We start from the raw sequence: 27,298 nt of genomic DNA, 5'->3' as shown, positions 1-27,298 counted from the left end.
CTGAATGAGGGCATTTCCATCTCTTTCGTAGCGTTTTCTAAGAGTTTTTCCACTCATGTTGACAATGTGGGATAAACAAATTAGTTTTTTGGCATTTCCTATAATTTGGGGATTATTCAATTTCTTGCCTCTATTCTCTCGCAGCTGCTTTTTCGGTCCCCTATTTTATCACGATTGCTTTTTCTTTAATATTTTCATGCCATATAACATGATTTTCCTGAACTTAAGTCCCCACTAACTTTTATTTATGCTTCCAATGTATTATAGAATAAAGGGGGCCATTTAATTAAATTTTTCCCACAACTATAGACTAGGCATTAATAAAGTTAAATTTATAAAACAACTTTACTAATGCATAATAAATTATATTAATGATAAGTAAATGATCTTGTCGATATTTCTAATTTACCATCGACATGCCACTACAACTGGAAGTCTAACATGCCCATAATGATTTATTCTAAATTGTTAGTATGCCCAAAACTATATCTAAACACCTCAGATTGTCTTTCAACTGAAACTACCTAGGCAAAACAGCCTTAATGTCCCGTAAGTGTCTTGGTTAGCCTATGAGACCATGGAGAACTAGGGTAATGACAAACTCATACAACTTGTGCTAAAAGAGGGACATTGCATAATTTCACTGCTTTATATTTCCATAAATAAAATTAAATTGTAATATTGACGTAGTAATCAAGTTCCTTGCAGTTTTTAGATAGAGATATTACTTTGTTATTAGCATTGACACACTTCATTGTTTTTGCTAAACAAAAAATCTATATAAATTTACTTTTTCCAGCCTTTTTACAGCGGATTTCTTGTTTTTTGGGGAGGGTTGATTGTTTCCGCCCAATCAATGCCTAGAGTTATTAATTAACATATGTTAACTATTCTGTTCAGAGCCTGGACAAAAGCGAGGATGGCATGCTGAAGGTTAATATTAAGCCAATCCATACTTATCCAATACTAAAGCATTGCAAGGTAGGTTTTCAATGTGATTCTATCCAATAATATAGGATTTATTTTCCTTTTGTTGTTACTGATTTTGTTGGCACTCAGGTTAAAAGGAGAATTATTTCGAGTGAAAAATATAAATAAAAAGGAGACCGCCATTGGATAGGGTAGTATTCCTTTGGTGTAGCACTAAAGGAACTGAGGGATTGAGCAAATGCATAAAAAAATTATAAAGAGAAAGTCAAGCTACAAAGGGAAAAATCTAATGTTAAGTGGGTTGAGAAAACCTGTGAGCGAAATGAAGACAGACCATTTTTTTTTCTTTCCAGAAATCTTTATAAAATATTTTCTAGTAAAAGTATTATTAAAATTAAAATTGTTTATCGAGTTTGCGTTAAGTGCCTCTACTTGCTAAAGAGGGTGAATTTGACCTCATAATATTTGATACAACTGTCTTTGTACTCTGCTATAAAGATTTAGGAATATTTTTTGATTGGTATAGAATTCTGGTCATCACCATAAATTAGGTAATCTGGGGTTGAATGATGCAATCATAATCAACAAACTTATAGAGAATGCGATGCTTTTTATTCTTGGATTACATTTCTCTTAACTGTCATTCCATTATGGAAAGCCTTTGGTTAATCTTAAGCCAATTCATGCTTATATAATAGTGAAACATTTCAAAGTATATTGTCCATGAGATTTAACCATATAATATAATAATTCTTTTTTGTTGTTTCTACTGAAATAGCTTTTAGGAAGACAGGATGATAATATTCTAATAGACGAGCCAAAAATATGTAGGGACCCATTACACATGGCTGCTGCTGGGCATAATGTAGTAAAGAGTAGATTCTCTGATCTTTATGTGTTATAAATGAATGAAACACTACAAAATTTACTGTTGAAGAAGTAAATTTGTATTTACAGTCCTAAAAGTGCTAGTGTAATGGTAAGTTATTTTAATCTGTATCTGGCTATGTATTATTTAATTGTCAGCTTGTGGGTTATTTAAATATTTTCTCATAATCAGGGAAGTTGGTCTGGTTCTTGATTGATCATCTCTGGTCTAGTTTTGTGAAGGGACATATAGATAAATTTAATACTTATGTTATGCTATCTGCTTTGCATTGTGTATTCATATTTATGTAACTATTAGTTTTCTTAGATATATGTTAATTATCTGTTATGCATTGTGTATTCGTATTCTAAACTCATTGATATTCCAGATTCCTTAGATATTTAAAACACTTATTATGCTGTAGCTTCTAGCTAAAGTTGATTGCAGTCAATGCTATCCGCTGCAATTATCCAAGCTGGAGATACAAATTGAATCTGGCAGCAAGTTTGTCCATAGAATATGGAATATCGTTAAGAGTTGTGTTGAATTTTATGATTGGTAATTTGCAGTAGACACCTCAAATCTGTAGATAAGAAAAGATAAATATATTAATGTCCAACAAAAGACCACCAAAAGGTCTATGTGATTGAAAGATTACAGCAAGATAACTAACAATAATAGGACCACCAAACGATGTCCGAGAGAAGTGAGCAACAAAAACAAGAAGAAGAAGAAAGATACAGAGAGCGGCAGCAACAAGGATGAGGAGTCCTTTCTAAGCAAAAAGAAGTCAGCCACCGAAGGAGAAGACTGCGGATGTATAGAACCTCTAGTCTGCTTTTGTGATCTCGTGGAAGACTGTGTCCAGGGTCTGACAGATCTGGAGTGATCACATGATTTGGTAGAACTAGACGATCTCTTCACACATAGTGAAGGAGGTAAGGGTGTGAAAAAGGCAGTAATGAGCTGAATAGATGAATGCCAGTGAGGAAGTAGTGATTGTAAAGTACTATCCCGAAGCAACGTAGCCTCTTGAAGATAAAGTGCAAGATATCTCTGATAACAATAGCTAAACAAATCTGAAAGAGAAGAACAATCCCGAAACAAGCAGTGAAATCTCCCTCTGATCTCATAATAGATAGGGCATTAGAAAATAAAGTGAATCTCAAACTCGACCTCTTGTAAAGTACACAACTTACAAATCTGCTCTCCACTATTAATATGATGGTCAGTCTGAGCCCGAAGATGGTGAGAACCAACCCTGAAGGATCCTAGGGAGATACGCAGGGCATGAGACTACCGCTGAGATAAGTAACTAGGACGAACAATAATCCCATCACAGATCTCCAAAAAGTGCTTTGCGTAAAAGGTCATCCTCGGACGCAACCCAACAGGTGGGTTAGTCTTGGTAGTGATGATATATTGTTTGTAGATATCTAGTCTGACATGTTTATTTAGCTCCTGCTGAGAGGGGAGGAGGTGATCAGGGGCATTCAACGAGAACTGGTAGGGTGGGAGGAAGTCGATATCAATCCCAATTGATCTTAGCAGAGAAGCTTGGGCATATGAGCAATGAGGTCGAGAACACATATCAGAACTTGTAATATCAATAGAAGAACAATATGCCAAGTAGGAATATCATTCCCGCTCACCAACCAAATCTGCAAAACCCCACAAACGATGAAGAAACCAAACCAGATCAAATATAGTTGCAAGATTGAAGGGATGCGCACCAAACTCAACAAGGATGATGCTATGAGGAGTGAACCCATGGCATTCGATGATGTGTCGTAAGAGCAAAGTTTGAACCCGTTCAATCGATGCCCAATCATAACCAAGAAGAGACAGGCCCCAAACCACTGAGCCATAAAGAACCGTCGGCCGAACAAGGGAGTCCAAGAGGGATAGTTTGGAAGAGGTATCCTGAGAGTGCTGTCTAAAACACTGTTTCTCAAGCATGGCAAGAGAAGCCATACCCTTATTAACTTTGGACTGAATCTCCGGTCTCATATTGAAGCAAGGCCCAAAAAACTTAACCCCATGTACATGTAAGAGGAAGTGATCTCAATCTCCTGGCCTTGAAAAAAGAAGTGAAGATGAGAAGTCTTTAAGCAATTAAAGATCATAATTTGAGTCCTACCCAAGTTAACTACAAGCTGACGATAATCACAAAAGAAAGCCAAACCATCCAACAGCCTCTGTAAACTCTCTAGGGAAGAACCAAGAAGAACCACATCATCCACAAAAAGAAGAATGGAGATTAGGACCTGGTGTAAGTAACAACCATCACTCAGAAATAATGGCTTCGAAAGGAAGTCCTCAAGCTCATCAATATATAAACCGAATAAAGTAGGGGAGAGAGGACAACCTTGCTTGACCCTGATGGTGCTATGAATCGGATCAGAGAAACCCTTTGGCGTCTTGAATCTACTTACCACAGTCTCATAAAGTCTCTTAATAGCAGTAAGTAGCATCTCCAAAATCCCAATCTCCTAAAGCCTCTCAAAAAGATCCATCCTGGGAATAAAATCAGAAGCCTTGCAGAAGTCCACAAAGCAGCAGTAAACCTTCTCCAATCTATGTCTAGCCTCCTTAATAATAGCCCGTTAAATGAAAATATGGTCCATAGTCTGATAGTCGGTCCGGAAACCAGCCTGCCCTCTAGCTCTACAACCTTTCCTGTCAAGCTCACTAGATAACATAGCATTAAGAACTGTCGCATATAGTTTGACAAACGTGCGCCCAATCATAATGGTTCTGTAGTTCCCAGGATTAGAGATAGGATTGGTCTTGTGGATAGGGTAAATTAGATTCCTGGACCAAGAAGTCCGGAACTCGGTACACATCACTTTGTTAAATAGTATAGAGAGATAGGGGACCAAAACCAAGGCACCAAACTTGAAGAGTTCAGCCTGGAACCCTTCCTCATTTGCATCTCTGCTACATCTGGATCTAATGGCGTTGTAAATGTACGAGGGGGTGAATAATTGGCCGAAAGGAGGCGGAATGGGGTGAATAGAAGGCTGCCCCGGGATATCATAAAGAGCTGTGGTATGAGTGGTAAGGTATGACAAAACTTCCTAACATTGATTTGGCCATCTCACAGTAGACTTCATCACATTCCTGGTCTTCTTTTACTCGTCTATAGCAAGCTGTAAACCCATGAAGACATAAATCATAAAATGTCACAATAATACAACATAGTATATCAAAACAATAATCACAATGGCAACCCAATCAAATATACAAATTAGAATATGCAAATTAGAATATGCACAAATGCCCTTGTACCAATTTGACAACAAACCTCTTAACACACTCATAAAACTGGAATACACCAAACCGTAGACCTTCAGTGTCTTCACCAATTTTCTTGCAAATCCAAATGTTTCAACACTATAGCCAGTCCTAAGTAGAACCACCCTAATGAGTTAGAGGGTTTTTTGTCCTTAAGCTTGTAATGGAACTCAAAGAATTGTTCATCCATCAGTCATTTTCTACACCAAGGGTTTTCAATGTTCATCCTTGAATGCTCGAAATCTCAAAACTGGAATCAAAGCGAAGTTCACATAATGGGATGATTTGCTTTTCGTGCATGCCTTCTTTTCGTAGTTGTCCTTTTCTCAGGTCATCGGTTAATTTTGTTTTATTTCTTAATTTATTTTCCTCCCTAATATTTATAATTATTTTAATTCCATTATTTTAATTTTGATTTATTTTTATTATGTAGGACCTATAATAATTTAAAGTGGTTGGACCCAGTTTAATTGATTTATAAATTCTGAAAATTGGGGACGACATTAAAGTTCACCAAGTGATCACCAATAAAGAAAAGAACAAAAAATCCATATTAAGAAAGTTCCTTACCTTTCATTTGTATGACCATATGAGTGGATATAAAAAATAAAATATAATGTTTGTAAAAATCGAATCACTGGTATATTATTATGATTGTATGCTGCTTCTGACTCCTCTATCTAATGATAGGCCAGTAGAAAAGCTATGATATGGTTTCCTCTTACTGTTCTTGCATGGGCTGCAAACAAATTTGGATGATTTGCTTTGTGTGCTTGCCTTCTTTTCGTAGTTGTCCTTTTCTCAGGTCATCGGTTAATTTTGTTTTATTTCTTAATTTATTTTCCTCCCTAATATTTATAATTATTTTAATTCCATATTTTTAATTTTGATTTATTTTTATTATGTAGGACCTATAATAATTTAAAGTGGTTGGACCCAGTTTAATTGATTTATAAATTCTGAAAATTGGGGACGACATTAAAGTTCACCAAGTGATCATCAATAAAGAAAAGAACAAAAAATTCATATTAAGAAAGTTCCTTACCTTTCATTTGTATGACCATATGAGTGGATATAAAAAATAAAATATAATGTTTGTAAAAATCGAATCACTGGTATATTATTATGATTGTATGCTGCTTCTGACTCCTCTATCTAATGATAGGCCAGTAGAAAAGCTATGATATGGTTTCCTCTTACTGTTCTTGGATGGGCTGCAAACAAATTTGTAATGCTGCTTGCTAAAAAATTGCAGGATATTTAAAGCACATTGGTTTGGATAGTCAATCATTTATCATAAATTTATGTTCACTTCGTCAAATTTGATTTATAGTTATAGTGTCTAGGTTGTCCAAGAACTGATGTGCAATCATTGTTTGCTTCATCTTTTGTGCAATCTTCTAGTTCTCATTCCACCATTATTTTGTTTGTTTAATCTATTTCTGAATTATAGTTTGGTGAATTCCACTATTCTATTGCTGATGTATGCTCTGTTCTTCATCACCTTCTGGTTGATTTTATGTGGTCCTTGACTACTAATCTTGCTCAAGAAGTAGTTGAATCTTGTGGGACAGCTGTCCAACCTTTTGTAATACGCCCTTTCATAAATTTTGACTTTTGCACATACATGAAGTCAATCCAACTTGCTGATGTATTTGGAGATGGCAACCCCCTTAGTGATTGATTAACTTGCTGGAGCCTTTTCAAAGTCAAGAGCACCTTCAAACTTGTTTCATTATATCGTATTGCTATTGGTGAGTGCTTTTTTTTACAATGCCTTGTGTTGTTGATGTGTTGGTTATGTGGATTATTAGAGAACACTTCCTAAGTTTTTCCTTTCTACTTCTAGTTGGAGACATCACTTCTGAGGTATTGTAAGCTTTAGAAGCTTAATTTTTATAAAAACTGTTTTTCACATTTCGTTGTCGAATGTTAACTAGTTGCGGAATGTTTGGGTTGTGAACAAGTTGTTTGGGCTACCCAAGGGAATAATTAGGTTGATGGCTCTTCCTTCTTTATTTTGCCATCATGAGTTTATTAAGCTTCGCCTGATTTCACTTGATAAGTTGTTTGTATCCAACTATGTATTGTTGGTTGTTGGCTTAAAGTTAGTTGTTATGATGAGTTATTAGTAGTTGTCGATGGTCGGTTACTTGGTAACCATTAGGTTCTTTAAATAGGTTTCTCCTAGTCCAAGGATGGATGTTCCATGAATTGGGAAGTGTAAGGATATCTCTCTGTTGTCCTGCATTTTGTCACCACAAAATGTAGGTAACAATACGGAACTTTTCAATTTAGTTTCACATGTCTCTGAGTTTAGTTTATTATTTAATTGGATAACATTGATCAATCAATCAAACCCAATGCACGTAGTGAACTCTTTTACTAAAGGCTTTCGTCAAGTCTTTTTAGTTGTTCTTTTTCTTAAGCCTATGCTTGATTTTTGAAGCTTTCAATGTCCTTTTTTTGCGTTTTTGAGTGTGTTTGTTGGTTTTTGATCTTTTGGTTTTGCTCAAACCCTTCCTTTTGGTTTTCCTTTGACTCAGTATATCTTAGGGCTTAATCGGGCTTGATAATCAAAAGATATGGCCTTTTTAGTGCCCAAAAGGTGGACTGTCCAGATGCAATTGCATAATTTAAAATGTCATGTTATATTTTAATGCTGACATTTGCTTTTTGAAAAATATAACATAAATTCACTTAATGTAATGCTTTTAAGTTACTTTTTAAAATTTTCACATAAGTGACTATTTTTTTTAATGGGTAACAAGTTTTAGCATTAATTATAAAAAGATGAAGCTTACAATAATAGCGTGCCATAGTTTTAAGTGGACATTTAAAAAGTCCGCCTGACTACCCTCCCTCCTTAACATAAAAGTTAATACATACTAATAAAGAAATTAACACCTACAAGCATATCCCATCCCATTACATAAGATAATCACATCTTTTGGAGAAGCTACTAGTCATTTAAAAAAGAAACAGGCTGCTCAATTCTTGAACCAATTTTTTGGCATCCTCCTTTGTAAAATTTGAGATGGAACAGTCATCCTCCATTGATCGCCACTTCCTGCCAGTTCCACTCGTGCCCGCCTCCCCTAGCAGAGACACATCAACCCACATTCCTGCTCTCATGAACTCCCCAACAACATCTTGTCCTTCCCTGTCTAGTTGGTATCTCAGCTGTTCTCTAGGTGGTCTTACACTTTTTCTTGGTGTCGTCTTCATAAAACCCTTCTTTCGATCATCCAACACCTAGATCTTTTCCTGCAAAAAGTTAACCACCTTCCTCCATACTTCGGCCGCTTTTGGCAGGTGTACCCCTTGGGGAGTTACAGAAGACCAAACAACCAAAGGTTGCAGTGAGGAATCTCCACCCCCAATTAGCCTCCACGGTTCCTGCCCCATTTTCAAACCTACACCCAACACGACACTATCAATAACCTCGTCTACTCCCAGCAGCCATTGCAGGAATAGACACACAACAATGACCCATTTGTACTTCCTCTTTTGTCTCTCCAACTAAAAGTGTCAGGGCCACAAAGAGGGACACTATATCTAGGTTGGACCTCCTCCAGTTGGTGTCCAAATATTACGGGTCAAAAATCTCCATGATGCCACTCATAAATTCCTGTTCGTTGAACATAAACAAATTCTTCAGCGCCTCACTATGATCTTTCCTTCGTATGCCCACGTCTGATTATCTGATTCCAAAACGAAGTTGGCCTCCATCTCTGAAAACTCTGCCAATTTCCCTGCAAAAAAAGAGGCCCCGCCCTTCTTAAAAACTCACCCTTGAAAGATCTTGAAGGCCACACTTAAAGAGTTTAATGAGTGTGGATCCTTTGTCATGCACAGGGGATTACTTCCTCATGAGTGTCCTTGATACCAGGTGTTAAAATAAATAATTGGAAGTTACTCCTTCAAAGGGGAGGATAGCGATCATAATGCCACTTAGAACACAACATCCTTAATCTAAATTAAGAAGCCTAAAGTCTTTGAACATGTCATTCTGGTTCCCAAAATGGACATTCACTCCCAAGTTGGCCAACTTATCTACCACCTTATTTGCCTCCTTGTAAACATGGGATATCTTGAAGTCCTTGAACTCCTTCAGTAGGCACTTTATCTGGCTAATGTTCTTGTCAAGATGCCAAGACTCTAATTTGCCTTTCTTGATCCCATTAATAATAATCTTTGAATCTCCTTCCAAATGCACTCGTATGATACCCAGTTCAACTCGTAACACTAGAGTCTCTTTGGCTGCTTCACATTCTGCCATATTATTGGTTCCATCCCTTAGTCTTTTGGTCACAAAGTCTATTGAGTTACTTTCATGATCTCTTGCTATACATCCATACGCTGAAATATTTGGGTTTCCTTGAGCAACCCCATCAAAATTTATTTTTATCCATCTTTCCTCTGGTGGTTGCCAACAACACATTTCTTTCCTTTGTCGAGGATTAACCCTTGAAGGCCCATTAATAGGCCACACATAAGTGACTTTATTAACTATATAGTTTGATTTATTTTTTCAGTTACTTAATGTTTTATTTCAAAACAACTAAGTTAATATTACTTTTTGAATGATATTTACACATAATATATAAAACTATATAGTGTAAATAGTATTTTTGATCCAATTAAGTGATATTTCCTTAAAAATCAATTAAACATGTGCTTAATTGATCACTTAAGTTGTGCAAATGCATCTTTCAAACTCATTTACATGTAAAGGGCCTCCAAGAGTGCGATTTGCACTAAAAATGCATGTAATGGACTTCCTAGAGTCTACTTTGCATAAAAGAGTTCTTTTACATGTAATTCACTTTCTATGCAATTGCATTCCAAGAGTGCGGTTTGCACTATAAAGCCATTTTTATGGATTTAGACAAATAAAAGCTAAGTTTTTGAAATATACAATGAGGTTCCAAGAGTATGATTTGCATTGTTTTCTCATGTTGCAAGTTTGAAAATATGTAATGAGGGTCCAAGAGTGCAATTTGCATTGTTTTACACTTCTTTGCATTTTAAAACATGTAATGAGGCCTTGAGAGTGTGATTTGCCTCTTGCCTTCATATACATGTATTTTAAAACATGCAAAAGCACTCCAAGAGTGTGATTTGCATAGAAGACCAAGTCTAATGCATTTTAAAACATGTAAAGGCTCCCCAAGAATGCGTTTGGATTTTTCATCACATGTATTTGCAACTTGAGACCAAGATTTTGTCGCCAAAAGAAAAAACATCCATGTTCTTGCCCTTGGAGATCATGTTTTTGCCAAAATTGTTCAGATCTGCCCATTTCATGGCATGAAATCTCTCCAACAAGGGCCGTTTTTGGCCGTTTTTGCATTTCTATGCATTCCATGCCCTAGGTGTTGCTTTTTCTTTCAAAAATGATTCATTTTTTTGCATCTAGAAGCCACGTTTTGCCCAAAAAAAGCCCAGATTTGGAGTAAATTGATCACGTTTTGGACCAAAGAGGAATCGTTTTGGCATTTCAATCCATGCCATTGCTATTAAAGATCGCATTTTTGCACTCCCATGCTAAAAACGTTTTATGTTGTATTTTGAGACCACGCTTTTATTAAAAAACACCCAAATGCATGGTATGTTCTGATATAGAACAATGCCACTTCCAAACAGAATATAATCACCAATTTACAATTATTTATTTATAAGTAGAGTCACATCGGCTCTGATCCATTTGGCAATTCACCTAATTAATATTCTGACATTTACAATATCCAAACAGAAGTAACCTGGAAATTCGCTTGCTTGCAGCAGACCAAATTGTTCTATATGGTTGAGAGAAGCCTGTGATCGTACCTGGAAATGTTCACCAACTTCCAAAACAGATTGCAGTCAACAAAATGTGCTGCTGAAGCTACCACAGTCAATGTGGCTGCCAACGTTCCAAACGCAGGCCTGAGAAAATGAAACACAGGTCTCATATGAATGATTGCAGGTCACCAAAATTCAAGTGCAGGCTTGCCAGATCCTAACTGCAGCCTTCCCAGGCATAATTGCAACCACTAATGATGGTTACATATCCAATAAGGGTGATTGCAGGTATGGAAAGCAGTCCCAATGCTGCTGTAAATGATGTTTGTAACCTTTTGAATGAGCCACAAATGCTCCAGAATAGATTGCAGGCCTTCTAACTTGATGAGTAGTCAATTAATCCACTTCAAACCAGTCGATTCTCTTGGCATAAATCCACTTGTCAAGCACATTATAAACAGTAGAGAAGTGATAGCAAAATTACACAAACCCACAACACCAAATAACAAAGAGCATACACAATTCCACAATTCTCGGCTACAATGATATCTCTAGCCACATACATAGAAATGGAGATTCAACAAAAATAACCAAATCACTATACTTCTACTGTGATTTCAAACAATTCTCAGATACTAATTCACAATACCTCAGCTATGAATTTACTAGGCACATCTCAGCTCCAAACCCTTATGCTTCAGTAAGGGCACAAAATCATCTAACTCATAAACTCTTCACAGGTAACAAAATAAAATAATCAATCAGATAATCGGATACCTTTTCCTTCACAATGGGCTATAACCCCGAAATGGCACTTAGTTTCCCAAACACAACTTCACTTCAGAAGCTTCACCACCACAACATCATTTTATAACATTAAATATAATAAATTGCCATTATAACAATGTAACTTTAATAGCTAATTAATAAATATGAACACAACCAATTAAAAGCTCCATTTGATGCAGGTGATGACCAACTGCTAGCGTCACCAATTGCATTGCCAAATATGGCAATTGGCCAAATTTGACTTATGACAAATAGTAAATTCTTGAATGAGACCCTCAAATCATACTGCAATCTCACGAGTGTCGTTACGATGAACTAATTCAATCATCTACAAAGATGCGCGGAAAATGGGGACATTACAGTCCTCCCTCCCCAAGATTGGTTTTGCTCAAGCAATCCGACAACGTATAGAAACCTCCACCCAAATCCCATATGAAGAAGCACGCGACATCCCAGTCACCACTAACTAACTCCTGAAATATCACCACCAAAACAATTGACTGAATGTGCTGAACTGAATCAAACATGACTGTAGATGCCGCATGAGTGAATGTCTCATAGGGAAGTAACTCGGTATGCTGAGATGCCAAACACACTATCTGACACATGCACAATTGAATTGCGCACTTCAAAAGGAACATGCACATGATAGTCAAAAGAAAAACCATATGTACTTGGCATCATGTATATACTCCAAAAATCTACTAGGAGTCGTGCCTGAAATCCCAATGCACTAGAAGAATCCCAAACACCGACCTCTTGTAGTGAGCCTTGCTGGCTCAACAAACGCACTCATCTCAATTGTATCAACAACACTCGCATCCTCATCATAATTTGTAGATATTGGAACATCACCAACTGCTACTATAGGAAACTTAATTGTATCTGCAAATGGTGTAAATGATGCCTAGCTCCACTTAGGTGAGTGATCAACATCGACCTCAAAAAACAAATTGTCATAAGACAATGCATGATCCATCTCAAACAAAGGATTGTCCGTAAAGTGAATCTCAGGATCTGTTCAATAACATGATATTATCTCTACATCACTCACCTCAAAATCAATAACATGTGTACTATCAACAATGCACACGTGAACATCTAAGGTATTGTTGCTAAGTACCTCATAGGATGGCTAATCTATCATGGAAGTAGTTGTTGATATGACAGTATCATCGCATGCTCTTACCTCCACTATCATTGCATCACCATCAAATGCATGATCCTGGGAACTCATACTAACAACTGTATCATTTGACTCATCTTGACATGAATTCCAATCACATCCTTTGTCCATTGTGTCCAACACCTCAGCACTGACATGTGGTAACTCCAAGGGATGTCCTACACATATGTAGCTACTACAATATCATCAGGATGCCACAAATCCCTATTGCTGTCATGCAAATCATAACTAATGTGCCTGCCTACATCCATGTTATCTCCCTCTATCAAAAAAAAAATGCACACTATCATCCATTACTTTATCCATAACATTTCCAGACTTTGCCATTACATCAGGTGCAACTGCAATCTTATGTGGGCCACTGCTGATATAAAAATCAGACTTAAGAGTTTGGACTGAAAACATCTCCTTCCTCTATAATAGTGTCCACTGTACCAACACGTTTGTTTTTTTGAAGAAATGACATCATGCTCTGCTCAAATTATGCATTTGAAATCAATTTTGTCATTCGTTTGTGCTTTTGATTCAGCTCATTTGGTAACACATTCAATTGTTTCACAATACTGAAATGTATCTCAGATTCTCCATCCCTAAGTGGTGAAATATGATGCCTACGAGTATAGTGCCTACCCAGAATGAATCTCTTATCACTATCCATGTCACTAAATACCAATCATTGAATCAACGAGTGGCACTAAACAAAATAATTCTGAGCCCATTTCTTGCAGGCTGGTAGGAAACTGCTTTGATATCACTGTAAAATCCCAGCTGGTTATAACTCAATTAACTCCAGATTTCTTCACTAATCAGTTGTTTGACATTTTGTCAAGCACTTGGGCATGCATTTGGTATTTTCAGTTTGATAATGAAATTTTGAATTAATAAGTGGTAACCAATCGAGGGAATATTTAGAAATGAAACTTCTTAATTTTATTTACCAAACCAAACCCTAATATATAACAATGCCACTTCCAAACAGAATGTAATCACCAATTCACAATTATTTATTAATCAGTATAATCACATCAGCTCTAATCCATTTGGCAACTCACTCAATTAATATTTTGAAAATTACAATTTCCAAACACAAGTAAACTGGAAATTTGCTTGCTTGTAGCAGATCCAATTGTTCTATATGGTTGACAGCAGCCTCTGATCCTACTTGGGAATGTCCACCAACCTCCAAATTGCTCAAAATGTGGTCTATATAACAGATCGCAGTCAACAAAATGTGCTGCCCAAGCCACCACAGTCAATGTGGCTGCCAATGTGCCAAACCCAGGCCTGAGAAAATGAAAACAGATCTCATATAAATAATTGCATGTCACCAAAATTCAACTGCAGGCTTCCCAGATCCTAACTGCAGCCTGCCCAAGATTGATCATAGCAATTATGATGATCACAGACCCAATCAGGGTGATTGCAGGTATGGAAAGCATTCCCAATGCTGTCGATGTTCGCAGCCTTTTGAATGAGCCACAAATTCTCCATAACAGATCGCAGATATTCTAACTTGATGAGTAGTCAATTAATCCACTTCAAACCAATCAATTCTCTTGGCATAAATTCACTTTTCAAGCACAATACAAACAGTAGAAAAGTGATAGCAAAGTTACTCAAATTCACAACACCAAATAACAAAGAGCATACACAATTCCAAAATTCTTAGCTACAATGATATCTCCAGCCACTGACACAGAAATGGAGATTCAACCAAAATAATCAAATCACTATATATGCATTGATTTCAAACAATTCTCAGATAGTAATTCACAATATCTCAGCTGTGAATTTACCAGGCACTTCTTAGCTCCAAACCCTTGTACTTCAGCAAGGGCACAAAATCATCTAATGTAGAAACTCTTCACATGCAACAAAAACAAATAATCAATCAGATAATCGGATGCCTTTTCCTTCACAATGGGCTCATATTTATAACCCCCAAATGACACTTTCCCAAACACCACTTCACTTACGAAGCTTCACCAACACAACATCATTTTATACATTAAACATAATAAAGTGCCATTATAACAATGTAACTTTAATAACTAATTAATAAATACTAACCCAACCAATTAAAAGCTTCATTTGATGCAGGTGATGACCAACTGCCACTGCCACCAGCAGCATTGCCCAGTATGACACCTTGCCAAATTTGACTTACTATAAATAGTAAGTTCTTAATTGAGAACCACAAATCACACTGCCAGTTCACCAGGGTTGCTATGATGAACTAACTCAATGATATGCAGAGATGTGCCAAAAATGGGGACACTACAATACATTTTGCATTATTACTCATAACACTAAATCAAGGAGTACATAAACTTGTAAGTGAAAAAAATGAAACTATTATTCCCTCTTGTTATAGAAAACAGATTTACAAGAACTCCCATTAAAACCTATTATTGAAATAGTTTTTCTGGTATGCTTTCATTCATCTGCATGCTAGAGTGGCTGGTTTCCCTCTTCATATTGATGCAGCTTTCTACATTGTTTTGGGAGAAGGGTGCAGGAATTTGTTTTTTGTATGGCGGAATTTTGATCACCACTATAAATGACAAAATCCTGGAGTTCTTATGGATTATGCAAAGCTATTCATCCATGGATTGCATTTCTGTATACTGTCATTCCATTGTAGTCTGCATTTGTTTGGGCCTTGGGGCCCTGCTTGTTAAGATTGCCACTTAATTTTCTCCAACATTGTGAGCAGACTGTAGGTGACTCGACAATGATTCAAGAGGAGATTGGCTCAAGTACAATTGAGCTAATCATTCCAAGATAACGAGTGCATTTACAATGATTAAACTGGGGAAAGCTTCAAGACTGGCTAGATTTCTTGTTGTGAAACAATTGATAACATTTGGAAAATTACTACACATAATTTTATTTGTTAAGATGGGTTTTGAAAACCAAATTTTATGTACGTTTACCATGGTTGGAATATTTTGGAAAAATAAGATAAAAAGGTTTTCAGTTGTGAACAAGAGCATTTCCAATAGGGGTGCTGTGATATCTTTTAGTGTTTGTAAGTTTCTATTGATAAGAAAATGAAAACTATGTACTTTTGTAACTAGATAATCATGGCACTACCATAAATCAGTATTGCCTGGTTTTGATTAAAATGAATGACAAATAAAAGGCAGTTCATTTTATTGAACATTCTTCATTAATATATATTGTTGGATTCAAGAAAGATTTTTTTTTCCCAATACTTGAGCATATTCGTTGCAATTTGCATTGATTATTTTAGTTATGTTTTCTTAATTACAATTATTTGAGAGAAGTTCCACTATGGTTTCATTTTCCATTTGTTTATTGGCATGTAGGAATCAAAATGACCAGATCGCCTAGTCTAAGGCATTACTCTAATGTTTATACTATTAGTTATTCATATCATTCTTTGGATGTTTCCCGTTGAAGGTTGGAACAACCAGAAAAGTTGTGGCATCAGCAAAAGGTCAACGATGCTTGGAGGAAAATACAAATATCCTCGAGGAATTGGTAAAACTGAACATTATGTTTGTTACCTTTACCCATAAATTGTTGGCTATTTATAACCATATAATTCGTGCCAATTATCTTGTTCTTATTTTACTCTGTGGTGGTGTTTATTTTTGTGATATGCTTTCAAGGCATATGCATCAACTAATGTATGTACTTGTGCTTTAGTTGTGTATCTTTTATAATGTGAGTAACATCTTAGCACCGAAAGTATGAAATTGAAGACACAAGGAGGCAAGGGTCTTCTAGATTGATGATAATATATTTGATAACATGTAATGTATTTAAATAAGGTGAGTAGTAAAAATTCTATTATGATCATTCAAGTATGCTTTTTGTTTCAAAAAAGATATCACAATGGATTGTAAATTGTCATTTTGTCATCAAGTTAAATTATCATAGTATCATCAAGCCATGTCAACATGGACATCTTTATATAGTATATCCTTCATCATAGCATATCTCATTATAATGTGTATGGATGTATTCTACTCTATATAATATCCACATGTTTCATAGAAGAAAAGCAAAAAAATATATCAATGCCCAAAGTTGTCCAAAACATTTCAGTGGGACTAAAGGTAAAACCTATGCCAATAACATGATGGAGCTGTAGATGATGCTATAAATTAAAACTAAGATGAAATTACAAGAATGTAAATATTCCAGCTCTAGGGATGGAGTGGGTGTGAAGCAATGTTACACCGTCATCAGAATGGGGGACAAGTTTTTGGTATGGGGGGGGACACAGGGACCTCGATTTTGGGACGAAGGTGGGGCAGCAAGAGGGGGCATGAGGTGGGGAGATGTACATACTATATACTATACATATGGTACTTAAAACGCTAGTAAGTACATAAAGATATAAAATCGTAAATTACTAATGACTTGAACATTGGAGTTTTCAATATCTAATTACTAATTAGAAATTATGATTCGAGTACTCAATACTACATATCAATATTATTTTAAATTGTCAAATCAACAAATGAAAGAGTTGTATTATATCATATGATAATAGATATGAAAACTATTTGATGATAAAGATGATTGCATTGAGTAACATGATATTAAAAGACCAAGGAATGAATTAAAAAACATGTTTTGTTTTTAGATACCACTTTATTGAGCTTCTGTGATGAGGGATGCTTGTGCATCCCCAGATTGCTTGAGAGACGTTGTTGTGTGCCCCTCGACATTCCTGGAACATGGGGGATGTACCTGCATTTCAAGTGGTTGGCGGAAATTGTGGTGTTGCTGCTTGGGTCGCTGGAATGGTCCCCCTATCCTTAGTGTGTAGTGACTTGACTGGCAATGGGGCAATTTGCAGGTAGATTATGGCCAGGTTGGATACATAAATGGTTCTGTAAGAGAACCATATGGATGAGAGAGGCTATTAGGAGGTACCGTACGGTGGCTGGGGACGTGACAGAGAAGCTGTACGGTGGCAAAATGTGTCCAAATTGAGTTTAGAAGTTTGGACGGAAATGGGAGGCAGTACGGTGTCCATACGGATACAACAAGTAGAGTAGATAGTGGAATGGATGTACGACAAAGTGTAATTTAGGGGGCCCATATGGTGATCACCAAGGAAGCCGTACGGTACAGTTAAGTTGGCTGTATAGTAGGATAGAGATGTCGTACGGTGGAGGGGGTTGTCAGCCGTATGGATGGATGTCGTACGGTAGGTGTGGAGACAGGCAAATGCAAGCCGTACGGTTATGAATACTTGCCGTACTAAGCCAATTTAGGCCATACGGATGGTGAGAGGCGAGTGGGTGACTGAAACAGATGTTCATTCATAGGTATGAACTGGGAAGCCGTACGGATATGTGGAGGGAGTGTGAAGGGTGTTGTCCATGATGGAAGCCGTACAGTTATGGCAAAATACAACGATGCACACAAAACGTTAATGGTAAACATAGAAAATTTCGAACACTAAAAATACTCGAACAATTATGGAAGAACATTCACCAAATTGATAAGATAATGAGAACACTCCAATTTGCCAGATATAGACTAGTTGAACACCGACAAAATAGGGTGAGGGATGAATCCCACCGAAACCGTGCAAGCCAAATGGGGAAGGTTTTTCAATTCTGAAATGGCAAACAATGCGAAATCCAATAGGAATCTGCAGTACAGAGAAATGAAATTCCAAAAGCATGCCTACGAATTGAATACAAGCCGCGCTTAAATACCCATCGGGAAAAGCTTTCTGAGGGTGTCCAAAGTTAGCTGATGGCGACACAAACTACGAAAACTAAATAAAATGGGTCTGAGATAAAATAAATCAATCGGCCCGTTACAAATATTAAATGAGTACATTTATTTTATGACGGGGACATTACAGTCCTCCCATCCCAAAATTTGCTTGTCCTTAAGCAAGTGCAGTGTCGGGTGCTGGAGGATTTGTTTGCCTTCCCATGTTGTGTCGTCTAGCAGTAGGTGTCGCTAACGTACCAAGTACTCCCTCACGGTGTGGTTTCGCAGGACCTTTTCATGCACTTCGAGAATCTTGGCCGGTTCCAGAATGAGCTTTCCTTCCTCATTGAGTGGTAGAAGGTCGGTAATGATTGTGACGTTTTGCCCTATAGCCTTCTTTAGATAGGAAACATGGAAGACATTGTGAATGCGGCTACCCTCCGGAAGTTCCAATTTGTACTCTACCTCACTAATGTGACAGATCACGCGGTAGGGACCATAAAATCGCGGCTTCAGTTTCTCCTTTCCTATTCCCTTTAATGAAGATTGTCGGTATGGTTGAAGCTAGAGATAGACCAGATCCCCCACTTCAAAGGTCCTCTCTATCCGGTGTTTGTTTGCGTACACCTGTTGATTTTGTGCATGTTGTAGGTTTTCTTTCAAGCTCCTTAGAATGTCTTGTCCTTCCTGAAGCCAAGCCTTCGCCCTTGGAGCAGGACTGTCGCCTAGAACTATGTCGATGAAGGAGAGTGGTTCGTGCCCGTATAGAGCTTGGAATGGCGCCATCCCGAGCGACATGTGATATGTGGTGTTGTAGCAATACTCCCTGAGATGGATCCATTTTACCCATGCCTGTTGTTGAGTTGAGATGTAGTTCCGTAGGTAGCCTTCAAGCCATTTGTTCACAATTTCAGTTTGGCCATTTGTTTGTGGGTGGTAACTCGTGCTCGGTGATAATTCTGTCCCTGCCATCCGAAACAGTTCTATCCAGAAGATACTGACGAATCGACCATCTCGATTGTTGACGATGTTTCGGGGTAACCCGTGTAGGCGAAAGACTTCTCTGAAAAACAGTTCGACGACTTGTGCAGCTTGAAGGTCTGAGGGGATGGCGAAGAAGTGAGCATACTTTGTCAATCTGTCAACCACCATGAAGATGCAGTCCTTTCTGTTCACCTTGGGAAGACCTGTTATGAAGTCCATTGATATACTTTCCCACTTATGTTCGGGAATCAACAGAGGCTGTAACAGTCCCGCAGGAAGAGTGTGTTCGGATTTGTTCTGTTGGCAAATAGAACATTCTCTCACATGCTGCAATACGTCCTCTTTCAGGGCCTTCCATAAAAATCTCTCTCGAATACTTCTGTAGGTTTAAGGAAGCCGGGATGTCTAGCCAAAGGGGAGTCGTGCACTTCCTTCAGGATCTTCTGCTTCAGTTTGGATTCCGGCACTAGGTAGATCCAATCTTTATAATAGATGATATCATTCACCACCCTGTACTGATCATCGTGGATGTGATCATCCATTATCTCACAAGCAAACGTATTCTTGGAATATTCTACCAACAGTTGTGCCTTCCAGTCAGCTGAGATCTATTCTAGTGAGCAGATGGTGGGTTTTTGGGACAAGGCATCTGCAACAACATTGTTTTTTTCCTTTACATGTTCAATGTCGAAATCAAAAGACTGAACTTTTCTTACCCATTTTTGTTGCCGTTCATTCAAGTCCCGTTGCTCCAAGAAATACCTTAGATTGTTGTGATCCATACGGACAACAAACTTGATACCAACCAGATACTGCCGGAACTTGGTCAGTGCATGTACGATGGCCAACATTTCTTTATCATAAATAGAATACAGGTGTTCTGCTGGTGTAAGCTTCCTGCTCTCATAGGCGATGGGGTGTTTGTCCTGCATTAGATTCGCTCCAATGCCCTCCCCGGACGCGTCGCATTCCAAAATGAATGGTCGGGTGAAGTCAGGGAGTGCCAGAACCGAGCAAGTGCTCATGGCCTCTTTCAGTTTATCAAATGTGAGTTGTGCTTCTTTGTTTCACTGGAAAGCCCCTTTCTTCGTCAGATCTGTTACGAGCGCGTTGAGCTGAGAAAAACCTTTGACAAATCTTCTGTAGTAATTGCATAATTTGAAGAACCCTCGCAGATCTGTGAGTGATTTTGGGGGAGGTTAGTCGAGGATAGCTTGAATCTTCTCCTAATGCACTTGAACCCCGTATTGACTGACGACATGCCCCAAGTACAATATCTCTGTCATACCAAACTCACATTTGGACTGTTTGGCAAATAGGGACTGTTCCTCTATGATACTCAGGACTTCATTCAGATGCTCCTCCCATGTCCTATAAATAAGATCATCAAAGAATACCAATAGATACTTACGCAACTGTCTGTTGAAGATGTGGTTCATGCACGACTGAAATGTGGCAGGTGCTTTGGTTAGACTGAATGGCATGACTAGGAACTCATAGTGTCCGTAGTGGCAGCGAAAGGCCGTTTTCTCCACATCTTCTTCCCTCATTTGGATCTGATGGTATTCAGAACGAAGATCTATTTTTGAAAAGTAGACCGCACCATGTAGTTCATCCAACAGCTCATCTATCCTTGGGATGGGGTACCTATTCTTTATTGACCTTTTGTTCAGAGCACGATAGTCCACACACATGCGCAATGTTCTATCCTTCTTCTTGACCAACACCATGGATGATGCGAACGGGCTAGAACTGGGATAGATCCATCCCTTCTCAAGCAACTCCTGAATCGTCCGTTCGATCTCATCCTTGAATTTCTGGGGGTGGTGGTACAAAGTGGTTATGATTGGTTTTGCCCTTGATTCCCACTCAATTGTGTGTTCAAACCCCTGATGCGGTGGTATGCTAGGTGGAATATCCATGAAAACTTTTTCATGCCTACTTAAAATATCCTGAAGCTCATCATCCAGTGTAGGTGTTTGGTGCCCCTTTATAGGTTCCCCCGAGATAAAACAATGCGCAACCCACTCAACATCATTGTGCCGCAAGATTGCCTCCATCCGATGCATGGAAACTTCCTTCGGACCCTCATTTGCCATCCCTCGGAGGACAACCTTCTTTCCATCAACCACAGAAGTGAAGTCCATTCACTTGAAACTTTGATGTACTCATTAAGTATCTCCATCCACTATATGCCAAGAATGATTTCCATGTCGGCAAGATCCACTATGAAAAAGTCCTCCGTAACTGTGTGATTCGCCATCGTGATGCTCAACTGAGGGACAAGGTGCGTGCAGGGCAGGAAAGTTCCTCTGGCAACCTTGACCTGAAAGCCTGTGTGTGCTTCCGTAGGGAGACTTCTGCGCTTTACCAAGGATGAGTTTATGAAGTTCAAAGTAGCTCCACTGTCCAGCATTATCGTGACCCTTTGTCCTTGAAGGTTACCCCGTACACGGAAAACTCTGCACCTTGGACTGCCTGCCAGCCAAAGCAATGGATCCCCCGTGTTGTACCAAGGCAACAATCCTCTCCGTTCGGTTTAAACTGGCCATGTTGGTGACACTGCTAGGTTGGATATCTTCCACTCGCATTTCCTCTTGTTCCTGTTCGTCCTCTTCATCGGACATTACCTCGATGTAATGGATCTTCCCCTTCCTGAGGCATCAGTGGCCAGGTTCCCAAGGCCCCTTGCAATTGAAACAGAACTTCTTCCTTCGGAGCTCTTGTCGGGATGCTTCATCCAATGACGGCTTCTTGGGCGGAGGTTTGTCCCTCGGAAATGTTGGTGGTTTCGGATGTGAGTAACTCCAAGATGATGAGGATGATGCCGACGACGATGCCATGCTTTGGGCCTTACTGATTGCTTCCGACAAGGTTGATGGCTTGAATCCCTTCACCCAACCCTTCAGTGGTTCTGCCAACCCGTCCATAAAGAGCACGACACGCCTCCTTTCGGAGATGTCCGTGACCAACACGAAAAGTCTTCGAAATTCTGCAATGAATTGATCTATCGATCTAGTTTGCCTTAGTTGCATCAAATCTTTGAAATTGAGCTTGGGGTCTTTTCCATCAAATCGTTCCATTAATCTCTCTGTAAACTCCGCATTGGTATTTATTTGATCATGTCCTAGTGTGATAGTGTCGTGGTGCCACCATTCGTGTGCAATACCCTCCAAGTGCAACGTGGTGAATTTGATAGCTTCTTCAGGCATAGGATTCAACTGGAAGTAGGTAGTGGCTTTCATCACCCACGCCTGAGCTGAAATGGAGCCCGATCCGTCCAAATGGAGATAGATTCACCTTACTCAATTTTCTCTTGAGATCATCGTTAAAATATCCCCCTCTGTTTCTGCCTCCCGAGTATCTCATCCTCAGATCTACGTAATCTTTGTAGGAAATATCCTCTTCAAGGTTTGCATTTCTCCAGTCCTCTCTTATCTCTTCAAAAGTTGGTAGTCTCTCCCCGTGGTGTGCTTCCGTTCGTGGTGGGAAAGTTGGTATGGAAGGTCGAAAGCGTGCTGGTCGAGGGTGTGGTTTACCTGATACTGAGTCTGCGCTGTGTCTATTTTGTTCACCAGATATTTTGTTCTCCGTCAACTTCTTGAGGGTTTCCTCCATGAGTCGTTGTGTATCTGTGATCTGTGCTTGATTCTGGGAAAGTTCCCTCTGAAGTGCCACAAGTTCGGTGCCTATCGGTTCTTGTTCATCAACCATTCGATCAACGGAATGTGTCCTCTTCTGACTATAAACTCTCATTCACTGTCCACAGGCTGGCAAGACCGAAGGCTCAGATACCAATGTAGTGACCCGATTGGTAATGGGGTGATTTGCAGGTAGATTATGGCCAGCTTGGATACATAAATGGTTCTGTAAGAGACTCGTACGGATGAGAGAGGCTATCAGGAGGTACTGTACGATGGCTGGGGATGTGACAAAGAAGCTGTACAGTGGCAAAATGTGTCCAAACTGAGTTTAGAAGTCTGTACAGAAATAGGAGGCAGTACGGTGTCTAGAAGAGTGTCTGTACGGATACAACAAGTAGAGTAGATAGTGGAATGGATGTACGACAAAGTGTAATTTAGGGGGCACGTACGGTGATCACCAAGGAAGCCGTACGGTACACTTAAGTTGGTTGTGCGGTAGGACAAAGATGCCGTATGGTGGAGGGGGGTTGTCAGCCGTACGAATGGATGCCGTATGGTAGGTGTGGAGACAGGAAAATGCAAACCGTACGATTATGAATACTTGCCGTACTAAGCCAATTTAGGCCGTATGGATGGTGAGAGGCGAGTGGGTGACTGAAACAAATGTTCATTCATAGGTATGAACTGGGAAGCCGTACGAATATGTGGAGGGAGTGTGAAGGGTGTTGTTCGTGATGGAAGTCGTACAGTTATGGAAAAATACAATGATGCACACAGAACGTTAATGGTAAACACAAAAGATTTTGAACACTAAAAATACATGAACAATTATGGAAGAAAATTTACTAGATTGATAAGAATTGCAATAATGAGGGCACTCCAATTTGTCGGATACAGACCAGTTGAACACCGATGGAATAGGGTGAGGGATGAATCCCACCGAAACCGTGCAAGCCAAATAGGGAAGGTCTTTCACTTCCGAAATGGCGAACAATGCCGAACTCCAACAAGAATCCGCAGTACAGAGAAATGAAATTCCAAAAGCATGCCTACGAATTGACTACAAGCCGCGCTTAAATACCCATCAAGAAAAGCTTTCCGAGGGTGTACAAAGTTAGCCGATGGCGACACAAACTATGAAAACTAAATAAAATGGGTCTGAGATAAAATAAATCAATCGGCCAGTTACAAATATTAAATGAGTACATTTATTTTATGATGGGGACATTACATAGCGTGTTCCTGTTTGGGGAACGTTGGAAAATTGTGTGTGTGGGTGGAACGCCACCTCAAGGTTTATTGGTGTGGAGGGGAAAGGAAAGGGGAGAAGGAGAGGGGATGTTGTGTGTGTAGACAAGGGGTGAGTGGAGGCGGGGATTAAACTCAAGGTGTGTGAATCAGAAACATATCATGATATAGGTACTAAAAATGCAATTAATGAGAAAGGAAGCCTTGCCATTGAGAAAGATATGATTAAGTGATGAGGTCTCTTAAATGTGATACACTAGACATGGACCAATACCCTCACTAATTTCAACTGTAAATGATCTGAGATTTAATGTTATGCACTTCAGGATGGGTATGACTATGTATGTGGCCTTATAGGGCTGAGATGATGTCCCTTGTATGCTATTTTCTTTATGGAAGTGGATCAAATTGCTAGCTGTTAAGTTTTAGCCTGGAAATCAATAGTGATAAACAACAATAAGGAGCAAAACTGAAACAATAAACACTAGAAATATCCTAGGAAAACCCTTCGAGAATGAAGGGAAAAATTCAGCCACACAACTGAAATATATCTTTATTGATAATGAAATATTCGAGTGTACAATATCCTTTGCTTGATGCAAATATATAACAATAGGAGAGACTCTTCACATTATAATCGAAGGTCTCTTTGAGATTCCCATAACTCCTATAATTAATTATAACTCTTTGGATATTCATGCCTTAATGCATGTGAATGATACATGTTATTTACATTTAATATTACAAATTAAACTTTTAAGTGACCTTTTCAGCTGAAGATGACAATAACAATAATAATGTCCATATTTCCAGGGATAAAGATCTCTATTGCAGCTACCATCTTCAACACTCCCTCTTAGCTAGAGAGAGATCTTTAGCTGAACAATTGTACAAGACTGCAACCAAAATGTCAATGATAAAATCTCATCCCATATATCCTATAAGATTCATGAAAAACTAGTGATAATTACTCATATTCATGGAATCACTCAACATGAAAACCGATAATAAATACTCGTATTTATGGAATCGCTCAACATGAAAACTTGTAACAATGGAATCATGAAAACCTATAACAATTACTCATTCATAATCATGGAATCACTCAACATGAAAACCTATAACAATCACTCATTGTTAATAATCATGGAATCACTCAACATGATAGATTTGTAAGACTCATAGCTAACCCTTTAAGCACAAACTCTCTCAATGTGAATTGTTATGGAATCTCTCAACGTTACATCCAACTCCCATCACGAAATCTCTCAACATGATGACATCATGGACTCTCTCAACATGATGTTCACTATCGCATAGTGAAAGAGTTATCATAGCTGATCTTACAATTTCATTTATTCACACAAGAATAGAAGTAGGCATAACAAAATAAGACTTAGTTCCATTTAAGTCAAATTATACAAATACAACAAGCATCAAAAGCATGTATGAGAGTGAAGGGGATTCCATTAGAACTCCTTAATTATGAAGTCACCCTCTGAATCTCACATCTCCTAAAGCAACCTATTGCGTTTGTTGTTGCAGCTGCAACAATAAAAGATTAATCAGTCAAAGATACCAAATAATGTCGTACTTTATTTCTAGCAATAACCAATATTCAAGAATATGAAAACTTATCTCATGTTTGCCTTTTTAAATCAAAATTTTCCTTTATGTGTAAGAGGAGTATAACCAAGAATCTCTGGGTTCCATTTTAAATACAAGAGCCAGGATTTTCACCGCTGGATTGCAAGCCAGCTTCATATATGAGTCATGTATCTCTCATGTTGAATTTGTTCAAGAGCCGCTGAACAAAATTCCAGATAACATGATGCCTTTCAAGACATCCCTGAAAATCCTTGATTGCAATAGAATACAACAAAAAAAACTTTCTTCAACCATGTCTTCACATTCATTGACTTAGAATTTCCATTAGCCTTTATCAAAAATCATCATAGATAAAAACCATTAGAGAAGAGAGATGAAGCTTCAAGGCTGAACAATCGCTTTTCCATGTACTGGAAGACAAATTTGAGATAATCAGAGATGTCAACTGGAACCATTAAGGTGTCATGTCAGAAAAATGGCGATGTCATGATAATCATTAATGTCAAAAAAATAAAAACTCATGCCATGAACCATAGAACAACAATGATTAAAAATATGAACAGATGATCCTGATAGTAGGAGAAACACTTCTCAAGAAAAGCAAAACTTAGTAAAAACATACCTCCTGATGCTAGAAATGACACACTCAATGCTAAAGAAATCATGGTTTGATATGCGACATCCACAACAGGACTCTTGAAGGCAATGAATGAATCGACATTACCAACAAGTTAAATTACTTTTAATGACGGAGATCACGATTGTCCAAGATATGATACTCGATAAAAATGAGATCTAATATTCTCAGAATAATAAACATAATTCTGCTTGGAGGTACTTGGCAGAACCATAACTGACCGCTACAATAAAGTATGATCTTAAAACATAAAGGGAGCTTGAAATTTATATGGACAAATGTTAGCCAAACGAAACTTAATCATCTCAAACCAAAGAAAAAAAATGTAGACCAACTCGAAATAAATAAACTGACAATCATGAAAGATGAACACAAAGATAGTTGTCGGTAGAAACCATTATCAAAGGAATCAATTAAAGGCGCAGTCAAATAACCCATGTAGATTATAAAAAAAGCAATCAACACAAAGCATCCACGGATATGATTCTATACTCTGCGAGCAGATAAGGTCATGACAGTTCACCGAATTTTTTACTTGCCGTTACAAAGTAGCTCTTCACATAAAAGAATCGATGTTAACCAAATTGGTTATGACAAAGAACCAGACC

At 38.2% G+C, this 27,298-nt stretch overlaps 1 protein-coding gene across 8 annotated transcripts in view; it reads left to right on the top strand.

Moving 5' to 3' along the window:
• The window catches only part of LOC149552163 (Zincin-like metalloproteases family protein), a 273,149-nt gene that overhangs the window by 82,326 nt on the left and 163,525 nt on the right, over positions 1-27,298 (top strand). For 5 of the 8 annotated variants that reach the window (XM_089787642.1, XM_089787641.1, XM_089787648.1 and 2 more), the window contains 2 exons: positions 901-981; positions 16,284-16,364. In XM_089787642.1, coding sequence (XP_089643768.1) covers positions 901-981; positions 16,284-16,364 — 162 coding nt within the window. The remainder of the gene's footprint in view (positions 1-900; positions 982-16,283; positions 16,365-27,298) is intronic. The other 3 variants (XM_089787647.1, XM_089787644.1, XM_089787643.1) reach the window with 2 other exon arrangements.

This window comes from Cupressus sempervirens, chromosome 6, assembly GCF_028749045.1.
Source record: "Cupressus sempervirens isolate cs-2001-9-10 chromosome 6, ASM2874904v1, whole genome shotgun sequence".
Classification (NCBI taxonomy): Eukaryota; Viridiplantae; Streptophyta; class Pinopsida; order Cupressales; family Cupressaceae; genus Cupressus; species Cupressus sempervirens.
This window is presented reverse-complemented; position numbering and strand designations above follow the sequence as displayed.